Here is a 24,758-nt window from a genome sequence, read left to right as displayed (position 1 = left end):
CACCAAATCAGCATATTAGAATGATTTCTGAAAGATCATATGACACGGAAGAGTGGAGTAATGAATGGAAAAAATTCCACAGGAATTTTGCTGTCACAGGAATAATTTACATCTTAAAAATAAATGAGAAAACTACTTTAAACAGTAATAATTACATTTGCATTTAGTCATTTAGCAGATGCTTTTATCTAAAGAGACATACAAATGAGAAAAATAAAAGCAATCAAAACAATAATATGTAAGTGCTATGACAAGTCTCGATTAGCCTACAAGTAGCAAGATTTATTTATATATATACACACACACACACACACACACACACATACATATACATACACAGTGCCCTCCAAAGGTACAAAATTGCTCTGTTGGCTGTGGATTCAAGACATTTGCAAATATGATTAAAAAATGAATATGAGACAAAACTACACAATGTCACATTTTATTATTAGCCGTTTCAACATGTTTTACCAAATAAAAAGAACAGCACTTTTAGAGTTCATCCCACTCATTGATGTGAGCATAAGTATTGGGACAGTTGAACATAAGGCAGATATTAAAAGCCATTATTTAGTTGCAGATCCTTGCACACAATCACAGCAGTGAGTCTGTGATCCATAGACATCACCAGACTCTTGGTCTCATCCTTTGAAATACTTTTCCCAGCCTTTAATGCAGCCAATTCCAATTGTTGCTTGTTTAGGGGAGTTTCTGCCTTTACTGTCCTCTCCAGCTGGTGAAATTCATGTTCAATCGGATTTAAATCTGGAGATTGACTTTGGCAATCTTAGACTTTCCATTTCTTTGCCTTTATAAATTCCTTGACTGAACTGGCAGGATGTTTTGGGTCATTGTCCTGATGCAATATTACGCACTTCCCAATGAATCTGGTGGCATTTTCTTGAATATTGGTAGGCAAGATGGTTTTGTACTCTTCCAAATTCATTCTGCTACTGTCATCATACATTAAGTCATCAGTAAAGTTGAGAGCCTGTTCCAGAGGCAGCCATACATGCCCATGCCACGACAACACCTCCACCATGCTTTACAGATGAGGCTGTATGCTTGGGATCATTGCAGTTCCCTTTTTTTCCTCCACATTTTTGCTTTCCCATCACTTAGATAAAGGTTCATCTTTGTCTCATTGGTCCATAAACAGTTCCAAACCTCTTCTGACTCACCTTTGTGCTTTTTTTGCAAACTCTAATCTTGCCTTTCTATTTTTGGTGCTGGTCAGAGGTTCAATCTTGCGGTGTAGCATCTGTAATTCTGTGTTAAAGTCTCCTGAGAGACTGAAATCATTGAAAATATTTAACTTACAGATCTCAGCTTAAGTTTTGCTTCAGTTTGTATTCTATTCTATTCTATCAGTTTAAATAGTTTGTTTTGATAATATATTATGTTAGGGCTATATTATAAACCTGATAAATAATTGACCTTGTTTTTGAGTCTTTGACTTTGAGTCTCTTGCTCATCAAGGCTGTATTCATTTAAAAAATACAGAAAAAAACAGTGATATAGTAAAATATTATTGCAATTTCTAATATTGGTTTCCTATTTTAATACCTATACTTTAAAATAGCATTTATTCCTGTGATCAAAGCTGAATTTTCAGCATCATTACTCCAGTCTTCAGTGTCCCATGATCCTTCAGAAATCATTCTAAAATGCTGATTTATGATCAGGGTTGAAACTGTTGTGCTGCTTAATATTTTTTTGGAACCTGTGTTACTTTTTTCTTTGATTCTTTGATTAATAAAAAGTTTAAAAGAACAGCATTTATTCAAAATAGAAATATTTTCTAAGAATAGAAGTCTTTACTATCAATTTTATCCATTTAACACATCCTTGCTGAATAAAGTTTATTTAACTTTCTTTAAACTTTTTTAAAGTATCTTTAAACTTTTTTAAAGTATCTTTAAAAACGAAAAAAAATTCTGACCCCAAAATTGAATAGTTTATATTGTAACAAATTCTTTTTTTTGACTAAACACTGTTCTTTTTAACTTTTTTTTTTTTTAAATATCACAGGTCCCAAAAAAAAAAAAAAAAAGCAGTACAACTGTTTCCAGCATTGATTAAAAATCAGCATATTAGAATGATTTCTAAAGCTTCATGTGGCACTGAAAATACTGCTTTGCTTCACAGGAATTAATTACATTTTAAAGTATATTAAAATAGAAAACATTTTAAAATTGCAATAATTTCACAATATTATTTTGTGAAATAATATTCAGTATTTTTTATCAAATAGATACAGCTTTGATGAGCAAAAGAAACTTCTTTAAAAAACTTTATTGATCCAAATTTTGAACTGCAGTGTATTGTACAGTAAAAATGTTTTCTCAGGTAACCTAAAATGTACATCATTTAGTTACATCAAGGGTCAAACCAAATATAAATATACACACTTTTTTGTGTGCGTGCTGTACAGGTCTGGTATAAAGAATGCTTTTGCTCAGGTGCCCGAAATGATAGAGAAAAGTTTTGCTCAGCAAGAAAAAACATTTGAGGGAACATTGCTCCCACGGGTCCTTAAATTTGATGCAACTAAATTGAAGAGTTTTTAAGGTTTTTAAATACGTTAAATGGTATAAGAAATCATTTTTCAAATTGCCTTAAATAGATTAAGAATTCTGCAGATACCTTGTAAATAGTAAAATAAAACTCTTTCCTTGATATTCGTTGATATTTGTGTATTGAAAATGTTTTTGATTGACATTTATGGTCTTTATTTTATTTGGGTTAGTTAAATTAATTTTCGGGTTACCAAAATCAGAAGAGTACCTGCCCGAAGGGTAACCAGGGATTTAGAAATTTTGCGAGCCCTGCTGCCCATTCTCCGCTGACCTCTGACATCAACAAGGCAATTTCGTCCACACAAATACCGCTCACTGGATATTTTCTCTTTTTCGGACCATTCTCTGTAAACCCTAGAGATGGTTGTGCGTGAAAATCCCAGTAGATCAGCAGTTTTTGAAATACTCAGACCAGTCCGTCTGGCACCAACAACCATTCCACGTTCAAAGTCACTTAAATCCCCTTTCTTCACCATTCTGATGCTCGGTTTGAACTTCAGCAAGTCGTCTTCATCACATCTAGATGCCTAAATGCATTGAGTTGCTGCCATGTGATTGGCTGATTAGCAATTTGTGTAACCAAGCAATTGATCAGGTGTACCTAATAAAGTGGCCGGTGAGTATATATGCTGAGATGCGAGCAGCTATGGTCGAATCATCAGGATGGAAAGAGAGGTAGAGTTGAGTGTCATCAGCATAGCAGTTACAGTGGGTACGGAAAGTATTCAGACCCCCTTAAATTTTTCACTCTTTGTTATATTGCAGCCATTTGCTAAAATCATTTAAGTTCATTTTTTTTCCTCAATGTACACACAGCACCCCATATTGACAGAAAAACACAGAATTGTTGACATTTTTGCAGATTTATTAAAAAAGAAAAACTGAAATATCACATGGTCCTAAGTATTCAGACCCTTTGCTGTGACACTCATATTTAACTCCGGTGCTGTCCATTTCTTCTGATCATCCTTGAGATGGTTCTACACCTTCATTTGAGGCCAGCTGTGCTTGATTATACTGACTGGACTTAATTAGGAAAGCCACACACCTGTCTATAGAAGACCTTACAGCTCACAGTGCATGTCAGAGCAAATGAGAATCATGAGGTCAAAGGAACTACCTGAAGAGCTCAGAGACAGAATTGTGGCAAGGCACAGATCTGGCCAAGGTTACAAAAAAATTTCTGCTGCACTTAAGGTTCCTAAGAGCACAGTGGCATCCATAATCCTTAAATGGAAGACGTTTGGGACGACCAGAACCCTTCTTAGAGCTGGCCGTCTGGCCAAACTGAGCTATCGGGGGAGAAGAGTCTTGGTGAGAGAGGTAAAGAAGAACCCAAAGATCACTGTGGCTGAGCTCCAGAGATGCAGTCAGGAGATGGGAGAAAGTTGTAGAAAGTCAACCATCACTGCAGCCCTCCACCAGTCGGGGCTTTATGGCAGAGTGGCCCAACGGAAGCCTCTCCTCAGTGCAAGACACATGAAAGCCCGCGTGGAGTTTGCTAAAAAACACTTGAAGATTGTCTGGTCTGATGAGACCAAGACAGAACTTTTTGGCCTTAATTCGAAGCGGTATGTGTGGAGAAAACCAGGCACTGCTCATCACCTGTCCAATACAGTCCAAACAGTGAAGCATGGTGGTGGCAGCATCATGCTGTGGGGGTGTTTTTCAGCTGCAGGGACAGGACGACTGGTTGCAATCGAAGGAAAGATGAATGCGGCCAAGTACAGGGATATCCTGGACGAAAACCTTCTCCAGAGTGCTCAGGACCTCAGACTGGGCCGAAGGTTTACCTTCCAACAAGACAATGACCCTAAGCACACAGCTAAAATAACGAAGGAGTGGCTTCACAACAACTCCGTGACTGTTCTTGAATGGCCCAGCCAGAGCCCTGACTTAAACCCAATTGAGCATCTCTGGAGAGACCTAAAAATGGCTGTCCACCAACGTTTACCATCCAACCTGACAGAACTGGAGAGGATCTGCAAGAAGGAATGGCAGAGGATCCCCAAATCCAGGTGTGAAAAACTTGTTGCATCTTTCCCAAAAAGACTCATGGCTGTATTAGATCAAAAGGGTGCTTCTACTAAATACTGAGCAAAGGGTCTGAATACTTAGGACCATGTGATATTTCAGTTTTTCTTTTTTAATAAATCTGCAAAAATGTCAACAATTCTGTGTTTTTCTGTCAATATGGGGTGCTGTGTGTGTACATTGGGGAAAAAAAATGAACTTAAATGATTTTAGCAAATGGCTGCAATATAACAAAGAGTGAAAATTTAAGGGGGTCTGAATACTTTCTGTACCCACTGTATATGAAAAGCCATGTTTCTGAATGACAGAAACTAGTGATGTCATGTAGACAGAGAAGAGAAGTGGTCCAAAACTGAGATCTGAGGCACCCCAGTAGCTAGATGTTACAACTTAGACACCTCACCCCTCCAATACTATTTCGCTATTACTATTTTAATACATTTTAATTGAATAAAATGAAGATACTTTAAGACATTACATTAATTTGACAGATGAGCTGCATCATGCCTCACATTTTTTTATCATCTTGTGCCATGAGGACCATATTATAACACCTATTTCTGCCATCAAACAATAATATGTATCATCATACGGCCCAACCCTAGTCAATGGCAAATAAAAACACTTGGATTTCAAAAATACAGCTACAAGTAACCAGTCACTGAGTTAACTGGACCACTTACTCAAGGTAAGATCTTTAAACTCTGGCAGAGAGGATGAAGCACAGAGTTGGTAGAAGATGTGATAGTTTCTCTCTTCCTCAGCCTGCAAAAATATACTGATGTTTAACACATGGAAAAGCACAAGGGGCTACGCATGAATCTTAAAGCACCATTCCTAACATGAGACGAACCTGAAATACTACTCTGGACTTCTCAAGCAGATACGTTCGCATGTTGGCACCAATGATGTGGTATCTCCTATCGAAGCCAATCTGGATGTACTTCCCGAAGCGGCTGCTGTTGTCATTGCGGGTGGTTTTTGCATTTCCAATGGCCTGCACAGAAGGAAAATAAATTTTTATGCTTGAGTCACTCTTTGGTTGGTTTAACCTGAAAAAGGACGTTATCAAATTACTATGACTCATGCATAATGGAACATAAGAAGGGTGGAGAGAGAATTTCATAACAGAGGGTGCAACATGATTGAGGCGGCGTAAACCTAAAATCCTGTTTGCGGCATCATTTAGAATGAGTAATTGCTGTGATTTCGGATTATTTGTTTGTCTGAGCTGGGGTGTTGAGTCACCTGTAGTATTAGGATGGTCTATGTCTAGGTTCACATCCTAAGAGGCCCTTCTATCACCAATGCTCATTTCCGCAGTAATGATATCTCTAAATTGACTGTAAGATTTGGCCACTCTCGTTGGAACTCAGATTATCTTCCTGAAGGGCACAAGTGCCTGCTTTGCTCTTATCTGTTCAAACAGGCCTGCCGATTCTTGAGTTTAATTTTGCAGCTCAAGTGAGGCAATGGGAGGGAGTGATGTGTGAAGTGAGGGCACCTTTACAGCTGCTGCACATGATGGAAGTACTTGGTGGCACAAGTTTATTCAATTGAACACAAATTATTCTGGTAATGTGTTCATGAAGCATGCTAATCAAGCATTTCTCAACTGATTAACATCATGTGGTGACCTAGGGAGTATTTTCTCACAAGAATTACTTCATAGCATACCTCCATGATGGGGCTGGAGGCCAGTACTTTCTCTTCGACGTTGGTGTCATTCGCTGAACCTCCCACGGTGGCGAAGAAGCGCATGGCATACTTTGCGGAAACTGTTTTACCAGCTCCAGATTCACCACTAACGATTATCGACTGGTTCTTTTCATCTCTGCAGAAGAACATTCAGGTTTACATGTGTGATGAAAACAGTGTCCCTATAAATATCTGAGATGATACTGTAAATCCATTGCTGATATAAAGCATATTCAACTAATAAGACAGTGTTTACAGAATTGAGAGAAACATCCATTTTACACATAGTGCATGATGTATGATATAATTTGACTCTCTTATAAAAGACAGTCAACAAGCAGGGCCAAAATTCCATGAAAAATGCAATAATCAAATAATTCAGATAGATAAATCGAACAATTAATAGAAAATGTATATATATTAAAAATGGACAACACCACAAGTGTCTGCCGTTCTGCTGAGAGGTTTGCGATTGTAGATCCATGTAGCTTCGCTTTCTGCTGAATTTTACTATCACTCTCTGTTGTTTAAAGTGATAAAATATAACTTAATTCCCTCCATATTTCTGATATTATCAAACTAATCTGACTAATTGGATCGTTCGCTTTTAATATAAAACCGCAAGTGCAACGCGTGTGCCATGCGTTAGCCGGTTAGCTTGTCATTCGCGCTTCCACTCGCGTTTCTATTCGCGCCTATTATTGTTTTCTTTTTTCCTCGCTCCGTTTCATCTTTCTCTCGGTCCGTTTGAACTCAAAAGTTCAAACAACAGTGGTAAGTAAATCATTCCTCTATCACGGTGAGTAATGGCTTCTCCTCTTGTTATTTGCACTTCATGTCACATGTGTGTCACCCATCTGCAATTGGATTCTAGATTTTCTGACTAACAGACCTCAGTCCGTTAAGTTAGATAACCTCTCCTCCTCCATCATCACCCTGAACACCGGCGTGCCACAGGGCTGCGTACTGAGCCCTCTCCTGTACTCCCTCTTCACCCATGACGGTGTTCCTGTTTATGGCTCCAACACCATAATCAAATTTGCAGCTGACACCACGGTGGTAGGTCTGATCAAGGATGACGATGAATCAGCCTACAGGGATGAGGTGCAGCACCTGGCTGTGTGGTGTGCCACCAATAATCTACAACTAAACACCCAGAAGACAAAGGAGATCATTGTGGACTTCAGGCGGACTAGGAGTCATGCACACACACCCATCTACATCAACGGAGCTGTAGTGGAGCGTGTGTCGAGTTTCAAGTTCCTTGGCATCCACATCTCTGATGACCTCACCTGGTCCCATAACACCTCCACTCTGGTCAAAAAGGCACAGCAGCGCCTTTACTTCTTAAGGAGCCTTAAGAAAGTTCACCTGAATCCCAGGATCCTTGTGGAATTCTACCGCTGTACCATTGAGAGCATACTCACGAACTGCATCTCAGTATGGTACAGCAATTGCTCCGCATCTGACCGCAAAGCACTCCAGCGGGTGGTGAAAACTGCTCAACGGATCACCGGCACCTAGTTAAATTCCATTGAGAACATTTATCATAAGCGCTGTCTGGGCAGGGCAAGAAACATCATCAAGGATGCCTCTCACCCTAACCATGGACTTTTCACCCTCCTTCCATCCGGCAGGCGTTACAGGTGCCTACGCTCTCGCACTAGTAGGCTCAGGAAGAGCTTCTTCCCCGAAGCTGTGACACTTCTGAACGCCACACCACCAATCTAACCTGCACCCGCTTATTACTGCACTGGTCACAGTACTTTACACACATGCATTTGCACTACTCATATTTTGCACAGACTGCACATTGTTAAAGTTATTACAATATAAACTGTCTAAAGTTGTTACTGTACAAAGCACAGTAAACTATTTCCATAAAATATTGCACTACTGTTATTTTGCATAGAATACATTGTTCTATCAATACTTGCACACACTCATCCAGCTGTATTTATTTATTACCACTGTTCTCACGTCTCTGCTGTTCATAATGTGTATATATAATCCCACATTGCTCTGTTCATAATGTACATACGATCCCTACATTGCATTCCTATTTATATTCTGTATATACTCTGCTCAATACTGTATATAGCAATTCCACTGTACATTCTGTAAATCATATCTTCATTTACTCTGCACTTATATGTATATAAAACACTATATTCTTGCACTTCTGGTTAGATGCTAACTGCATTTCATTAGCTCTGTACTTGTACTCTGCATAAATGACAATAAAGTTGAATCTAATCTAATCTAATGTATAGTTTATCTCTCTCTGTCGGCGATGAGGGATTCACATGTGATAAATGCAAGGATATAGTTAGGCTGACAGAGAAGATTTTAGAACCTGATGAAAGTGCTCTAGTAATTGGCGATTCTATTGTACGGCACGTGAAAATAGAGACACCAGCCACCATAGTCCATTGTTTACCAGGAGCCAGAGCGCCTGACATCTTGGCAAATTTAAAAGTGCTGGCTAATGCTAAACGTAAATTCAGTAAGATTGTTATTCACATCGGCGCTAATGATGTTTGACTTTGCCAGTCGGAGATCACTAAAAATAATGTTAAAGAGGTGTGTGAACTTGCAAGTACAATGTCAGACGTGTATATGTACATGTAATATGTAACAGTAGGGAGATGTAATATGCTCTGGCCCCCTTCCTGCTTACCAGGGTGACGAGATTCATAGCAGACTGCTGTCACTCAATGGCAGTGGTGCTCGCAGTGCCTAACATAGGTTTTATAGACAATTGGACAAGTTTTTGGGGCAGACCTGACCTGTTGAAAAGAGATGGTGTTCATCCCTCCTGGGGTGGTGCCGCTCTTCTCTCTAGAAATATGCCACATAGTCTTAGAGTTCATACTTGACTAACTGGGGCCCAGGTCAGGAAACAGAGAGACTGGCTAAACCGACCGTCTGCTAGCCGCCTCACGTCACAGAAGTCAGTTAATTCTCAACACATAGAGACTCCTTCACCTAGATATCACACTATAGAGACTGTGTCTGTTCCCCGAACTAGAAAATACAGAAAATGTCCAAACCAAATTAAGAGTAACAATCTAATTGATGTTCAACAAATAAAAAATGTTTACAATACAGAGAAATAATTGATACAACTTGGCTTACTGAATATCAGGGCCCGTATTAATGAAAAATGTTAGTGCTCCTAACATTGGCTAGTGAGTTGCTCCTAGTAACACAATTCTAAGAAAATTCTTAGAAATGTGGGTGTTTCCTCTTAAAATTAAAGAAAAGATCCTAGTAAAGAAAAAAGTAATTCAGAAAGCATTTTAACCTTTAAAAGAGGTCTTAAGGTCCAAAATTGTTAGGAGTACAAACAAGGACTTTTAAGAGGCTTAAGAGTTTCTTTAGCAGCGGAGAAAATGGAAGAAACATGAAGAGGGAGAAGAAATGTGTTGCACACAATGCATGACAGTGAGTTAATAAGACGCTACACATTAGATCGTGCAGGGATCATGTTTGTGACCGATCTTATTTGAGACACGCTAACATCTCTGACACTGCGCAGAAATGCCATAGCGCCATAAATTACTACATTAACTGCATTAACATATTTGGCTACTGGAATAACGCAACTATGCAGCAGCGATGATTTGGGTCCTTCTTGGACAACAAACCAATCATAGTCTTCAAAAGACTGTGTCATAGCTAGCAACGGGCTCAACCCTGCCTCCTCACTAAGATAAAAGTTTTTGTCTTTTCCTCGCTCAGAGTTGCTCTCAGATTGGTCCTGAATCACTTTTAAGCTAAGACTTCTAGTTAGAAATTTTTAAGATAAATTAGGAGCTCTCTAAAATAATTTAGAATCTTTAGGAATACGGGCCCAGGTCCCTTTCTACAAAAGCACTTTTTGTAAACGATTTGATCAATGATCGTAACCTAGATTTGCTCTGTCTGACAGAAACATGGCTAAAACCAGATGAATACATTACTTTAAATGAGTCTACCCCCAAGATTATTGCTATAAAAATGAACCACGTCCAAAACGTAAAAGGGGAGGTGTTGCTACAATTTATAGCAATATTCTCAGTATTTCTCAGAGGGCAGGCTTCAAGTATAACTCGTTTGAAGTTATGGTGCTGCGTATAACATTATCTAGAGAAACACGTGTTGGTGATAAATCCCCTGTGATGTTTGTACTGGCTACTGTATACAGGCCACCAGGGCACCATGCAGACTTTATTAAAGAATTTGCTGATTTTCTATCCGAGTTAGTATTGGCTGCAGATAAAGTCTTAATTGTTGGCGATTTTAATATCCATGTCGATAATGAAAACGACGCATTGGATCTATTGGGGTTAGACAACATGTTTCAGGACCTACTCATTGTCGAAATCATATTCTAGATTTAATACTGCCACATGGAATTGATGTTAGTGGTGTTGAAATTCTGCAGCAAAGCGATGATATCTCAGATCATTATCTAGTCTTGTGTAAACTCCATATAGCTAAAACTGTAAATTCTACTCCTTGTTACAAGTATGGTAGAACCATCACTTCTACCACAAAAGACTGCTTTGTAAGTAATCTTCCTGATTTATCTCAATTCCCCAGCACATCCATCAGCGCAGAAAAGCTTGATATAACAGAAACTATGGACTCTCTCTTTTCTAGCACTTTAGATACAGTTGCTCCATTACGCTTAAGGAAGATCAAAGAAAACAGTCCGACTCCGTGGTATAATGAGCACACTCACATCCTAAAGAGAGCGGCCCGGATAATGGAGCGCAGCTGGAGGAGAACATAACTAGAGGTATTTTGAATAGCTTGGCAGGAAAGTACCCTATCCTACAGAAAAGCATTAAAAACTGCTAGATCCGATTACTTTTCGTCTCTTCTAGAAGAAAACAAGCATAACCCCCGGTATTTATTCAATATAGTCACTAAATTAACGAAAAATAAAGCATCAACAGGTGTTGGCATTCCCCAAGAGCACAGCAGTAATGACTTTATGAACTACTTTACTTCCAAGATTGATACTATCAGAGATAAAATTGTAATCACGCAGCGGTCAGCTACAGTATCGCATCAGATACACTATAGATCCCCTGAGGAACAATTCCACTCATTCTCTACTATAGGAGAGGAAGAATTGTATAAACTTGTTAAATCATCTAAACCAACAACATTTATGTTAGACCCTATTCCATCTAAACTAATAAAAGAGATGCTTCCAGACGTAATAGACCCTCTTTTGGCTATTATTAATTCATCATTGTCATTAGAATATGTCCCCAAAACCCTCAACTTGACCCCAAAGATCTAGCTAATTACAGACCGATCTCAAATCTCCCTTTTCTGTCAAAGATACTAGAAAAGGTAGTATCCTCACAATTATATTCCTTCTTGGACAAAAATGGTATCTGTGAGGAATTCCAGTCAGGATTTAGACCATATCATAGTACTGCGACTGCTCTCATTTGAGTTACAAATGACCTGCTTCTATCATCTGATCATGGTTGTATCTCTTTATTAGTGCTACTGGATCTTAGTGCTGTGTTCGACACTATCGACCACAACATTCTTTTAAATAGACTAGAACACTTTGTTGGCATTAGTGGAAGTGCCTTAGCATGGTTCAAATCGTACTTATCTGACCGCCATCAGTTCGTAGCAGTGAATGAAGAGGTATCATATCGATCACAAGTGCAGTATGGAGTACCTCAAGGCTCAGTACTAGGGCCATTACTTTTCACACTTTACATGTTACCCTTGGGAGATGTTATCAGGAGACATGGTGTTAGCTTTCACTGTTATGCTGATGATACTCAGCTCTATATTTCTTTGCGGCCCGGTGAAACACACCAAATTGAGAAACTAACGGAATGCATAGTCGATATAAAAAAAAACTGGATGACGAGCAACTTCTTACTGCTAAATTCTGAAAAAACAGAGGTGTTAATTATCAGGCCCAAAATCCCACATGTAATAAACTAGAACACTATGTAACACTTGACGGCTGCTCTGTCATTTCTTCTTCATCAGTTTTCTAGCATCTGTAAAACTGCGTTTTTCCATCTCAAAAACATATCTAAACTGCGACCTATGCTCTCAACATCAAATGCAGAAATGCTAATTCATGCGTTTATGACTTCAAGGTTAGACTATTGTAATGCTTTATTGAGTGGTTGTTCTGCACGCTTGATCGACAAACTACAGCTGGTCCAAAATGCAGCAGCTAGAGTTCTTAATAGAACCAGCAAGTATGACCATATTAGCCTGGTTCTGTCAACACTGCACTGGCTCCCTATCAAACATCGTATAGATTTTAAAATCTTGTTAAATACTTATAAAGCCCTGAATAGCTTAGCTCCTCAGTACCTGAGCAAGCTCTTATCACATTATAGTCCTCCACGTCCACTGCGTTCTCAAAACTCTGGCCGTTTGATAATACCTAGAATATCAAAATCGACTGCGGGCTGCAGATCCTTTTCCTATTTAGCACCCAAACTCTGGAACAATTTACCTAACACTGTTCGGGAGGCAGACACACTCTGTCCGTTTAAAGCTAGATTAAAGACACATTTCTTTAACCTGGCTTACACATAACACACTAATACGCTTCTATTATTCAAATCCATTAAAGGATTGTTAGGCTGCATTAATTAGATCAACTGGAACCGGGAACACTCCCCATAACACACAATGTACTCGTTATATCGTAAGAAGAATGGCATCTACGCTAATATTTGTCAGTTTCTTTCTTATTCTGTTTCTCAGTCCGTGTCCGGATCAGATGGTGGATCGGCGCCGGGAGATGATGTCTCCCTGATCATCGGCAGAGGCCGGGGCACCTGGATTAGCCCCGGGGACATATCCCCAGTGAAGACCTCGACTTAAATACAATAAAACTAAAAATAAAACAAAATAACTAAAAATATAATAAAATACCTAACTACATAATACTATTGTTAGAAATTGCAACAATATAAAGTAGAAATAATACATTTATACATTTAAATTTTTTATTAAAACAATAATTAAACAATAAACAATTATCTCCTGGCCAGAGGAGAACTGGCCCCTTATTTTTATACATTACTGACACTCTATCCTCCAATTTGATACTGTTAAGTGCTTTGACAATCTGTATTGTTAAAAGCGCTATATAAATAAAAGGTGACTTGACTATTTTTTTTTTACAAGATATAAGCATTTAAAAAAACTATTTGGTTAAACATTAGAGCATGCTAGTGTGAAAAAGTGCAAGTTTTTTCATATTTTATTTAACATTGACAAAATTATCCACAAATAATTATTTTTTCACTTCTTTCACTTACGTAAAAATTATGTAATCTCAGATTAATGAGGCCTACAAAAAATAGTTCCAAAAATAAACACAAAACTAGTTCTAACTGAAAGAAAACAAGCAGATAAAAAGGCTGATACCAATATTTGGTGATAAAATTGCATAAGAGATTTATAAGCTATTTGTTGTTGGTGTTGACTGGGAACACCAAAATTTTTTTAAATGGGCTTTTTATGCCTTTTTATTCAGATAGGACAGTAGAGAGATGACAGGAAATTACTGGGAGGAGAGAGGGGACTGGGATCAGCAAAGGACCTCGAGATGGGATTCGAACTTGGGTCGCCGTGAGAGCAGTTGAGCCATATGTCGACAAACTAGCCACGAGGCTATTGGTGCCGACAACACCAGAAGTATTATAGGTATTTGAACACAACACAAGGGTTAAGGCCGTTTTAAAGTACAAGGATGGGTTAACAGTGTAATTATAAATGTAATTACAGAAATTAATTACAGATGTAATTACATTCAGGTATTTAAAAAAAAAAACAGTACAATGTATTTACACAATAAGTGCATTGTATTAAATTATTAATTTAAATGTAAGTACATAGTCGTTAAGGCCACCTAATATAAAGTAGCACCAAATATACATTCAAATTACTGAAATTTATATTTATTTTAAATTATCAAATGTTATATAAATTTACATGGATCAGGTACTTTTTGCAGTGCATAGCAAAAAAACAGGTGTGTGGGAAAGAGATAATAAACATCAAAATTGGCTTTTTCCTTGTGGGAGACTAGCCTCACTGCCCTAAAAAAATGCAGTTAAAATCCTCCAATCTAAACCACACCAGTTGCTGTTGGTTGTTCTATATGCACTAGACACACACGTCCCAGGGGAGCTACCTCAGGAAAACCTAAATGCAGCAAAGAGCCACTTTGACACTCTTAAACAATTGACTTGTCCATTCAGTGTAACCGGCATGTGTAAAAACTATCAAATGCACAGTCTGACCACAAGCCTTGCCTTATATTTCCCTCCTTTGCCTGAGCTTAATTTAGGGCTTCAGCGTTTCACAAGTCATTAGTAAGTCACAATGTCTCGGCGTGGGATGTTTAGCTCCAGCTTAAACCTGATGTGCAAATGGCTTTGTCTTTTGTTTCATGCAACAACAACAACAAAAAACACATGTAAATACAAAGGTTCGAAGAATGATGTTGTGTGCACTGTGATTATCTGCCCACTCTATCCATTATTGAGTCAAGCTGAACTTTCAGATTACTCACAGCTTTCAAAGCAAGTGATGTCATTTCCTGTTTGCAGCCAGTGGAAGTCACTGATCTGAAGCCTGAGCTCTTTATTAGAAAACAACTAAGCTTAACAAACAGCTTCAACATTTGCTTGATGCTAATAAACTTGCTTGTTCCAAGAATTTGGAATGGCTTTTACCAAGATTCTCTAAAATCAAATGAGAAATTGAAACCTTTGTAACATTATACATTTCTTTACTGTATCTTTTAGTACATTTAATGCATCCCTACTGAATAAAAGCATTAACTGCCTTCAAAAAAAAAAATAAAAAATTCCTCCATTTAATTAACCAATCAGAAATGCACTATGTTTTTAGGTTTGTTGACTTGTATTTTGAGGGAGTAGTTAAGATTGAAGCTATTAAGATGGCTGAAAACGTTTTATAACACCATGAACATTTTTTAGGACAAAAAAAAAAAAAAGAAAAAATACAAACCTGGCCATCTGTTTGTACGCTTCCTCTGCCACCGCAAATATATGAGGGTCCATGTCCCCCATGTTCTGGCCACTGTATGCATTGATGACTTCTTCTCCATAGATATGAAGCTGCTCGTACGGGTTGATGGCCACCAGAACGATCCCTAAAATGAGAGATTAATATAGCTTTACACCTACAACTGTGCAGCATTGGTGATACACAGTATCACATCAATTAAATAAGACAAAATCTTGATGATACTGATAAAATAAACAAGTTAATTAAATATTTGCTCATGAATCTCAGCTAAAATATCAGGAAACTGGAATGATGACACAGAAAGCAAAATGAGATTAATGCATGATGGGTCATCCTCAAAGAGCGAACACAAAACAGACACACGTCTGTGAAAGCAAAAAGGAACAAACATAAAAGAGGAATCATAAGGCAATAGGCATTGTTGTGACCTGACAGAGCCAATAATGGGAATCATTCAGTCATTACAAAACACAACAGACGGAAACAACAATAAAACAAGACAAACGACAGCTGGGCGGACTTCAGACATTAAATATCTGTGAGACTGTATGACCATGGCCTAGGTGCATGCAAAACAGCAGATACACTATTTCTGATTGCCTGAGAGGTCACATCCTTTCTTTTTTTTAGAAGAACTAAACACACCCACAGACAAAAAGTAAACCCAAAATTCAACAACCTATTAACAAGGGCATGCTGTCATAGAGACAGTTACTAATAGAAACCCTGAATGTAATGAGTGTTGACTAAACAGAGTTGTTGTCTTTGTTCCTCTCCAGTAAAGCCTGTTGACCCTGGATATGCAATTACCATATTTACAGTTGGCGAGAAGCATTTGCAATAAGCCCAGAGAACCCCATTCAAGAAACCAAAATCTGTCTCACAAGATACAATGAAGAGTGAAAGTACAATGAAACTAGGATATTCACCACATTTAAAATTGAGGTAAAACTATGTAGAGTAAGATATTCATCATTAAAAAAATCTGGGAGGATAGAACAACAACTGCAGGAGATTTAAAAATGTCATTGGAAGTCAATGAATATTTTATTATCATAGTAACTAAATGATCTAAATAATACTTTTAAAATTATGGATTGTGATACCTAAAGGCGGCACCCCTAATGGTCAATATAACAATTATGAAACAGCTCAAATAAAATGAAAAAAAAAAAAATCTTTTTTCTCTTTAAATTAGTTTTCTTTCCTTTTTGTTCTTTTAAATATTTGTCATTTTTTCTTATTCTTCCGTTATTCATTTTTATGCAGTTATATAAATTATTTTGTTACATTTAATTAAACATTAATATGTTAAATTATATTAAAATTGACTTTATGTCTTTGTTTTCTTTTCTCTTTTGCATGCTTTACTAAAGCACTATGAATTTACCATTGTGTATGACATAATGGGCCAGTTTTACCAAACAGGGCAAATTAGCGCGAGAGCGCAATTCGAAAACAGCGCTAATGGGAGGGGAAATTTCTGCAGGTGGTTTACTAACAATGCGCAAATGAAAGAACAGAAATGCAAGATCTCATTTACATATCGACCAACACAATATACCAAGCACTGTGCAAATTAGCGTAGTTGCAAACAAAGAATAAAGAAATAAAGGAGCCACAGTACGTCGAAAAGAACCAAAAAATGAAGGTTTGCTAGAAGTTTTCATAGACCTGGTATTGCGTGACTCCTAGTTGAGGGTTCCAAGTCGCTTTTTATTTCCTGAAGCAAATTAAAAATAACTGGCTTGGCAAACGATATATGTTCAGATAATGTGTTCTTCTAAGCATTAATATATTAATCTATTGCCAAGCCAGGTTATTTTTAATTTGCTTCAGGAAATAAAAGGCGTGTATACATGTGGAAAAAATCCTCTCCCTTCTATCATGCGCTCCCCGTTCTCTGTGGTGCCTCCTCCTAGGAACAATAATTTAAGCCATTTCAAGCGCCAAATAGTTTAAGACATGCTTTTTTGGGGGCGTTAAATAATGGTGCAAATGGCAGTAATTTGACGAGCGCAAGCGTTAGTAAAACACATTGCGTGATTTATTTGAATACTCTCCTCCCAGAAATTTTGCGTCTGAAAGGGAAACTCCTACAAATGCATATTCAATAAGGTCAGGTGCAAAAATAACTGTTTACGCCTTTTCAGCGCTAATTTCTCACTGCGCGTCTTTTGTAAAACCTGACAGCACAATTTTAACGGCAAAAGACGGTTTGTGCTGGCACAAGGAGTTAGTAAAACTGGCCCAATATATCCTAAATAAACTAGCCTTGATAGAAAATGAGACACAGAGCCTACAAAAAGAATAGCTAAAATTACTTTTAAAATGTATTTACTCACAATCCCTGAAATCATAATAGGACAAATTTAAAGTAATTTAAACACAAATAAATAAAAAATAAATATTAAAATGACCAATATATCACAGCCATTCTCTTTAAAACACATGCACGCTGACTTACCGCAGTAGGTGTAAATGTGATTAGACTCCAGGAAGCGAACCTTGAGGTTGTGGAGCACAGCAGGCTCGTGGAGGTAGCTGAGAGCCGTGAGGTCATTCTCTCCCACCAGAATATCAGGATTCCGAAGAAATGGAAGTGCATTGTCTTTGGGACCAATGGAATATTCTAACGTCTAGGAATAGAGACAGTAATGCCATTAAGAAGAAACCGTAGATTAGAAATTGATTGGATTCAAACTTCAATGTCAAGTAACTCCACAGGCTTCAAGAGTCAAAAAGTGTCTTTTGGCAGACTGAGAGTGTTGGTAATGCATTACAGGCACAAGAGCTTCAATAAGTTATGCTGATCTTTATTTCATCTACTGGTTTATTTAGGTTTCCCCAACATTGTTTTTTGATAATACACTCGAGAATATGGCGTACAACCTTCCCTCTCAGGGCCTGTGCTTCTTGCACACCAAAACATCATTAATAATTCATAAGACACACTTTCCTCAGTATGGTGAAACCCAGACTAATTCAGGAAGCATTAGGTCTGGTTTAGTTCACAATTGCTGTGTCATGACTGAGATTTTAAACCCAGTATTGTTCAGTCTGCTTAAAAATCACTTTTACGGTAGTTGTTTTGTAGCCTGAACAGAAAAAATTAATCTGATTTTGTCAACTATAGGGGCACATTTTTCTATTTATATATGAAAGTCAAATAAAAATTTCTTGCAATTCTTTAACTACGTCTTAATGTATTTTTGCTACTTTTCAAATGCTTTTTTTGTACAGATTTGATCTTTTTTGTTGTTGTCGTTGTTGTTTTGTTTTACTCTTCCTAGACCCAGCCAGTCTTTTGATTCTAATCTATGAAAATTAATCTAAAAATATTTTTAAAAAATAGACTGCAATAAACATACACCATTTCAATATTTCAACAAACAATTTTGCATTTTTTTTTTATTTATGTACCAATAAAGCAAGTCATTAAAGCTCATGCTAGATTTGTTGGTGAAAGATAAATGGGAGGTTTTTGCTTACCGATTCATCTTCTAATTTGAGATGAAGCACTGTGTCTCCCTCCTTATAATCCTTGATGATTTCAGCTGCCTTCCAAACATCATCTGGGTCAGGGATCCAAACCCGGGTGTACTGAAAAACAGATGAAAACCACTTAAATAAAAGAAACCACTGAAATCCCACTATAAGCTCAATCAACACATATGAAAGCAACACATCTGTGTTTGCCGATATACTGTAATATGAACATGCAATGATGGTTTTGCTTATGTCAGAAGACAATAACCCAAGTGGTGATTCATCTTCCCAGTGAGGAACAGGCAAAACTGAATAAAGCTGAATACACAAGAGCTGAAATGCTTTTATCAGCAGACTCTGTATATAATTGGAGGATCAGCAGTACAGGCAGAAAAATTAACAGAGATAAATGAGAGATAAACTATGTTTGCAGAATTTGGCATATCCTTCAGATAAAATGCTGCTCCATGTTATTTAGAGAAGAACATTTCTCAAATGGGATGCGTACGTGTTTGAGGTTGTCTGCCCTGAAAAATGAGACAATCTGATATGGTTTGAATCAACTGCTGGATGTATTCAAGTAGTATTCTAGCAAATATATTAATAGCTGCTGGACAGTTGGCCATCATGACTCAGACAGGGGTTTGCAGTACCCAGCAAAGGACTAATGGAGGTGAATTCCCTTCCTGTTAGCCTTGAGCTTTAGCCAAGTAAGAGAGTCATGGATCAAAGAAAAATAATATACCACTAAATGATATACCATTTTGGCTTCTGCTCTCAGTGTCTCAACATTTGTGTGTTGGTGATAAACTGAAAGCAAGCTGAAGGCTAAGAGTATGTAATGAGAGAGTGCCGTTTTCTCTCCTGAAGGCAGTTTTCACTGACGATCTCTGTGTAAAGAACACAGCTCTTGGCCTTCAAAAAATCCACAAAAGAAACTCAGTGGGTATAAGCCGCTTAAAGAGCTGCAAGTTTATTAGAAACGCATTCAGTCGCTAAATCCTCCACAACTCTGTATGACGAGCTTTAATAGATTCTTAACTAATAAATCATGCTCTCAAATTAAGCAGCAACCAGTCAAACACTGATATAAAGTCTTCAATCATCCCATTGGAACTGGGATGAACAATATAAGGGATATTTGAGCCAAAGAGGAAAATGGTCTTCCTGGTGTCTTTCCAAACTTGTATGACTTATTTTCCTCTGAGCAACATAAAAGAACATATTCTGAAGAATGTTTCAGTGTTTTTTTGGTCAACGGTCACCAAAATGGTTTGTTTTCTTCAAAATATCTTTTTTGCTCTACAGAGGAAAGTCATACAGGTTTAAAACAACATAAGGTTGAGCAAATGACGACAAAACGTTCAGTTGTCACTTTACCTATAGCACTGCATCAATTTTAAAATGCTGTCCGAAACCAGCATGCAAAAAATGACTTCAGCAATATCGTTGACGATCAGTAAATTATGAATATTAAAATTGCAAATGCACATGAATTTAGCCATTACAAAATCATAATACAATATGAAAAATGGATGTTCGTTTTAAGATTCGCTAAAGATTATATTTAACAGTGATATTAAATTATTAGAACACAAACAATATGGTACCAATTTATCATGTGACACTATAAACATACCAAAAACTGGCATAGCTATTCACTGGCATAGTGCTGAGAATAAGACAATTTTAAAACATAAATGTAAAATACCCATTAAATGAATGGGAATTGGGAAATATAAAAGAGTTTGGTTTAATGTCAAACAAACAGAAGCCGCCCTCAACGGTGTACAGTACTGTGGAAAAGACACCTTAGTCCTTCCCGTTACATCTGAACTTTGCACAGTCTTCTTCATTGAAGTCGCTCCATATCAGAGACTTCCCAGCTGACAACAGCGTTTTCAATCCTAGTTAGAGGCGGAGTGAGAGATACTGCAGATACTACTGAATCGGGTGCTGAATTTGAGTGTGCTGCTCTGATATTACCCATGTTACAGTTTCACATGGAGTTAGTTGCAGAAAGCACGTGCATCCCGGTCTAAAATGAATTGTATGCAGGGAAAAGAGGTGATTTTTGTTATTCTTGAGTGTTGTGAATGTGATCACACCTGATTTAAACAAAGATATGACAAAGCCTAAATTTCTACAAGTCACAACCACAGCCTGACTGAATGCCAATATCTTACTGGGATCATCATACAGTCTGACAAAAAACTGCATGGTGTATATCCAGCTTTAGAGTTCGGGCTCATCTGATCTGGTCTGACACAATGGGGGACGTACTTTAACCGAGATGAGTGAAATGGCGGGATGTACTGAACACAGAATGTCTCCTTTTTAGGAGTCTGTGCTGTGCTTCAGGCAGAAATACAAAGAAAAATGGAGCGAACAGTGAAATTCACCAAGACACAGCGGAAACGGATATTTTGATCGAACAGCAGGGGTCCTGTCTGGCTTTGCAGTCTGTTACATCACACAAACTTATAATGTTTCAGTGTAGCGTTAAGGCTGTTCAAAGGGCTCAAGAGACGCAAGTAGCTTGATGATAATAAGAGCTGATGGTACAGACTCATCTTAAACTTTTTGGCGCACTGCATAATTTTCATGGAAGTGGAAAACAAGTAAGCTGCCCCCTCAAGGGTCCAGTGATAGCAACCAGCGAGTAACAATTTGCTAGACAGTGGCAGATGGTATTTATAATTTATAGATATTTGGAAGACAAAAGAAATTGTAAATGCTGTGACTGTAAGATGATTTAGTCAACTTCTTAAAAATGTATGAATGACGGCGCACATTACATAATTTCAAAACAAGCAGCATTTATTTTTAGGAATAAGTAATAAAGTGCAACTTTCAAGAATCTGCAGTAAGATTAAAAAATAGTCATAAAAAAAATATAAAGAAACATAACCGCAAGAACTCATTAAATTGATCAAGATGTTTATAATGTAAGAAAAAAAAATCTATTTAAAATAATTGTTGTTCTTTTGAACTTTCCATTAATTAAAGAATCCATAAAAGAATTATCCTGGTTGGAACAAAAATATCAAGCAGCACAAAAGTTTTCAAGTTTGATAATAATAAGAAATATTTCTTGAGCATAAAAAATCAGTATATTATTAGAATGATTTCTGAAAGCTCATAGGACTTTGAAGATTGAAAATTCAGCTTTGACATTACAGAAATAAATTTTAGAATATATTAAAATGGAAAATGGGGGATCTTTTTTTTTTTTTTTTTTAATTGTAATATCATAACGTATTGTTTTACTGTCTTTTTGATCCAATAGATACAGCCTTGGTGTGCAAAACAGAACTTTTTCAAAAATATTTTAGAAAACTTACCAACCCTTAATTTTGAAAGGTATAGTGATAAAAATGTTAAATTAAAAAAAATTAAATTAAATTAAAAATGTAAAACGATAGCCATATTCGGTTTATGATTTCATTAAAAAAAAAAGTATGTTTGTCAGTACATCGCAAAGGGCAATAAGTCTTGCATTTCAAAGTCAAGACAAGATGTGGTTTAGCACAACAGTTGCATAAATTCTCTGAAATATGGTTTTTAATCTAATCAAAAATGCCACTTTGGTGCACAAGTATGTATCTAGTGGCCTTTGTAAAAATAAAAACCCTACAAGTCTGAACAGCATCTAAATAATAAAGGAAGTCCTGTCATTTAGGATTGTGCTGTGTAATTGGACTTAATTTGTGGCACTACCTTTGACTAAACCTTTGTGCTGGACACAAAGAATAATGACTTAACTGCTGGGATTATACCTGAGCAATCTATAATTGCTGATACAGATCAAAACTGACCTGTTTTAACTGTCAGAAGAAAAAAGATTCAATAGACAAATCCTGGAAACCTGCCCATTCGACAATATTCAAAACAGACACCACAGACATTTCAGGAACTCTATGCAGGTACGAGGAATCTGGGACAGGTGTGATAAGCAAATGTGCCTATGTGCCTTATCCCATGAAAACCTGCATCACCTCTGATAATTACTGGAGCCTCATGCTAAAGTAAACACTTTTGGGAAACTCTCTTGATATAATAGACTTCACACATTTAAAGGGACAGTTCATCTAAAAATGAAAATTATCCCTCACAACATTTTTGATGTTTTGTTGATGTTTTAAGTCATTTTATTGGCATTTCTTCAATAACTAACAAGGATGCCAAGCTCCAGTAAGTACAAAGTGTTGTGTACTATATAGGCTACCAAATTGTATGAAGCCATAGTGTGAAAAACAGCCAGAAATATGTTATTCACCGACAGCTGTGGTCTACATTCACTTTTGTTCTATGGAAAAGAGCAGCTGCAGCTGGGACATTCTGCAATAAAACCTGTTAACTATACTTTTGAAAGCTTTAGGTACAAACGGCAGAGGAACTCCACAGATGAGCGTGTGTACAGAAAGCAAAATTAAAATGAAAAAAATGAAATATGATGCTTTGGCCTCATTAGTTTCTCAGTTGCCCTAATATAGGGGTGTTTCAGTAGAGTAGGCCACATGCAAATGGTGCTGCGCAAAACCATCTGCTTATTTGGCTTGTAAATCTTTCTCTGATGACAAAACATGGGAATCTATTATGACAGGCTCAGCGGAGGATTGTGACAAGAGGCCTGGGTGATTTTCTATGTTGTCAAGGAAGTAACAACAGTTACAGGGTTGTACTTACTGTACAGTGAAGACTTGTAAACAAAATATCAGCTCATTAGACCATTATACCTAAGGGCATAGCATTACAGAAGTGCTTTCAGATCAGCATTGTAGTAACTGGGTTAATTAACATAATTCAAATTTACAGTAATGATACATGACAAACATATTTGTTTAAATAGATGTGATGAAATATATCACACTGTGCAAGTAGTTTTTGGATATTATATGATGAAAATCATTTAAAATACAATGCCTGTATAATGTTTGATGGACAATATTTGACACAATGTAGAATTACAGCTTATATACAGAAAAACTAATTTCCTAATCTAAACATATTAAAAATACTGATTTTATCACTACTTTTGTGGAGATTACAGATGATGAGGTTGATATGGCCATGGTCATAAATGCTGGACAAAAAATCACATTGTATGTGGTAAAATCATATGCCACATGACATAAACTGAGGCTTAATTCTATGTTTATGAACATGGAGAATGAACAAATGCCTCATTACCAATACAATGACAACATAAAGAACCACACTATAGACTCAGGAGGAGGGGTGAAGTCCAATGAAACAAGAGAGTCCATTTTGGTCCTAGCTTTGTTTTAGGTTGGGCCCCTGGCCCCCTTTCATATAATTAATTAATTAATTAACACTAATTAATATCACTTTGTGCTCCAGTGCTGAGCATGTCCTATTTTGAAAAACACAGAGATACAAAAATAAATTCCCCATCAAAACTGTGTCCAGTCAATACTGACTGTAATGTTTGGTGTGGTAGAATTCAGTTAAAGGGGAAGAATGCATGATTGGCAGATTATGTAAGATTAGGGATAAGATTAACGTTTTGACAGTTTGTAGCGGCTACATCATCCGCCTGAGCACATATTATGACATCATAACAACTGACACCATAAAAAGACTGGATCTTCTAATGACAATTACATACCGTCATCTAAGAAACCTATATGCTTCACACATAATGTCCAACAATGCATTGCAACAAACCTATTAAATTAAATTGAGGGAATGCAGATTAGAAAGTACTACTGACGCATAATAGTTTCATCCAAATAAAATAATATTAGTTTAGCAACATGCTAACACATGATTAGAACCAACTGGGAGTGTCTCTTACACACTACACATTGTTAATGGTGTCTTCAATAAAGAGCACTTCATCTATACATTTGTGTTAGGATGCCTGATAGTTCACCCAAA

The 24,758-nt window shown here is 37.1% G+C and overlaps 1 protein-coding gene across 1 annotated transcript in view; it reads right to left on the bottom strand.

The window, feature by feature from the left end:
• LOC306861962 (unconventional myosin-Vb-like) overlaps positions 1 to 24,758 on the bottom strand; it is a 63,225-nt gene that overhangs the window by 32,131 nt on the left and 6,336 nt on the right. Inside the window, exons 2-7 of the mRNA XM_079404517.1 lie at positions 18,858 to 18,968; positions 17,833 to 18,004; positions 15,345 to 15,489; positions 6,291 to 6,447; positions 5,467 to 5,610; positions 5,297 to 5,378 (exon numbers count right to left, since the gene is read on the bottom strand). Of these exons, the coding sequence (XP_079260643.1) occupies positions 5,297 to 5,378; positions 5,467 to 5,610; positions 6,291 to 6,447; positions 15,345 to 15,489; positions 17,833 to 18,004; positions 18,858 to 18,968 (811 nt within the window). The remainder of the gene's footprint in view (positions 1 to 5,296; positions 5,379 to 5,466; positions 5,611 to 6,290; positions 6,448 to 15,344; positions 15,490 to 17,832; positions 18,005 to 18,857; positions 18,969 to 24,758) is intronic.

Source organism: Barbus barbus, assembly GCF_936440315.1.
Source record: "Barbus barbus genome assembly, chromosome: 43".
NCBI lineage: Eukaryota > Metazoa > Chordata > Actinopteri > Cypriniformes > Cyprinidae > Barbus > Barbus barbus.
The sequence above is the reverse complement of the archived record's forward strand: the minus strand, read 5'-3'. Positions and strand labels throughout refer to the sequence as shown.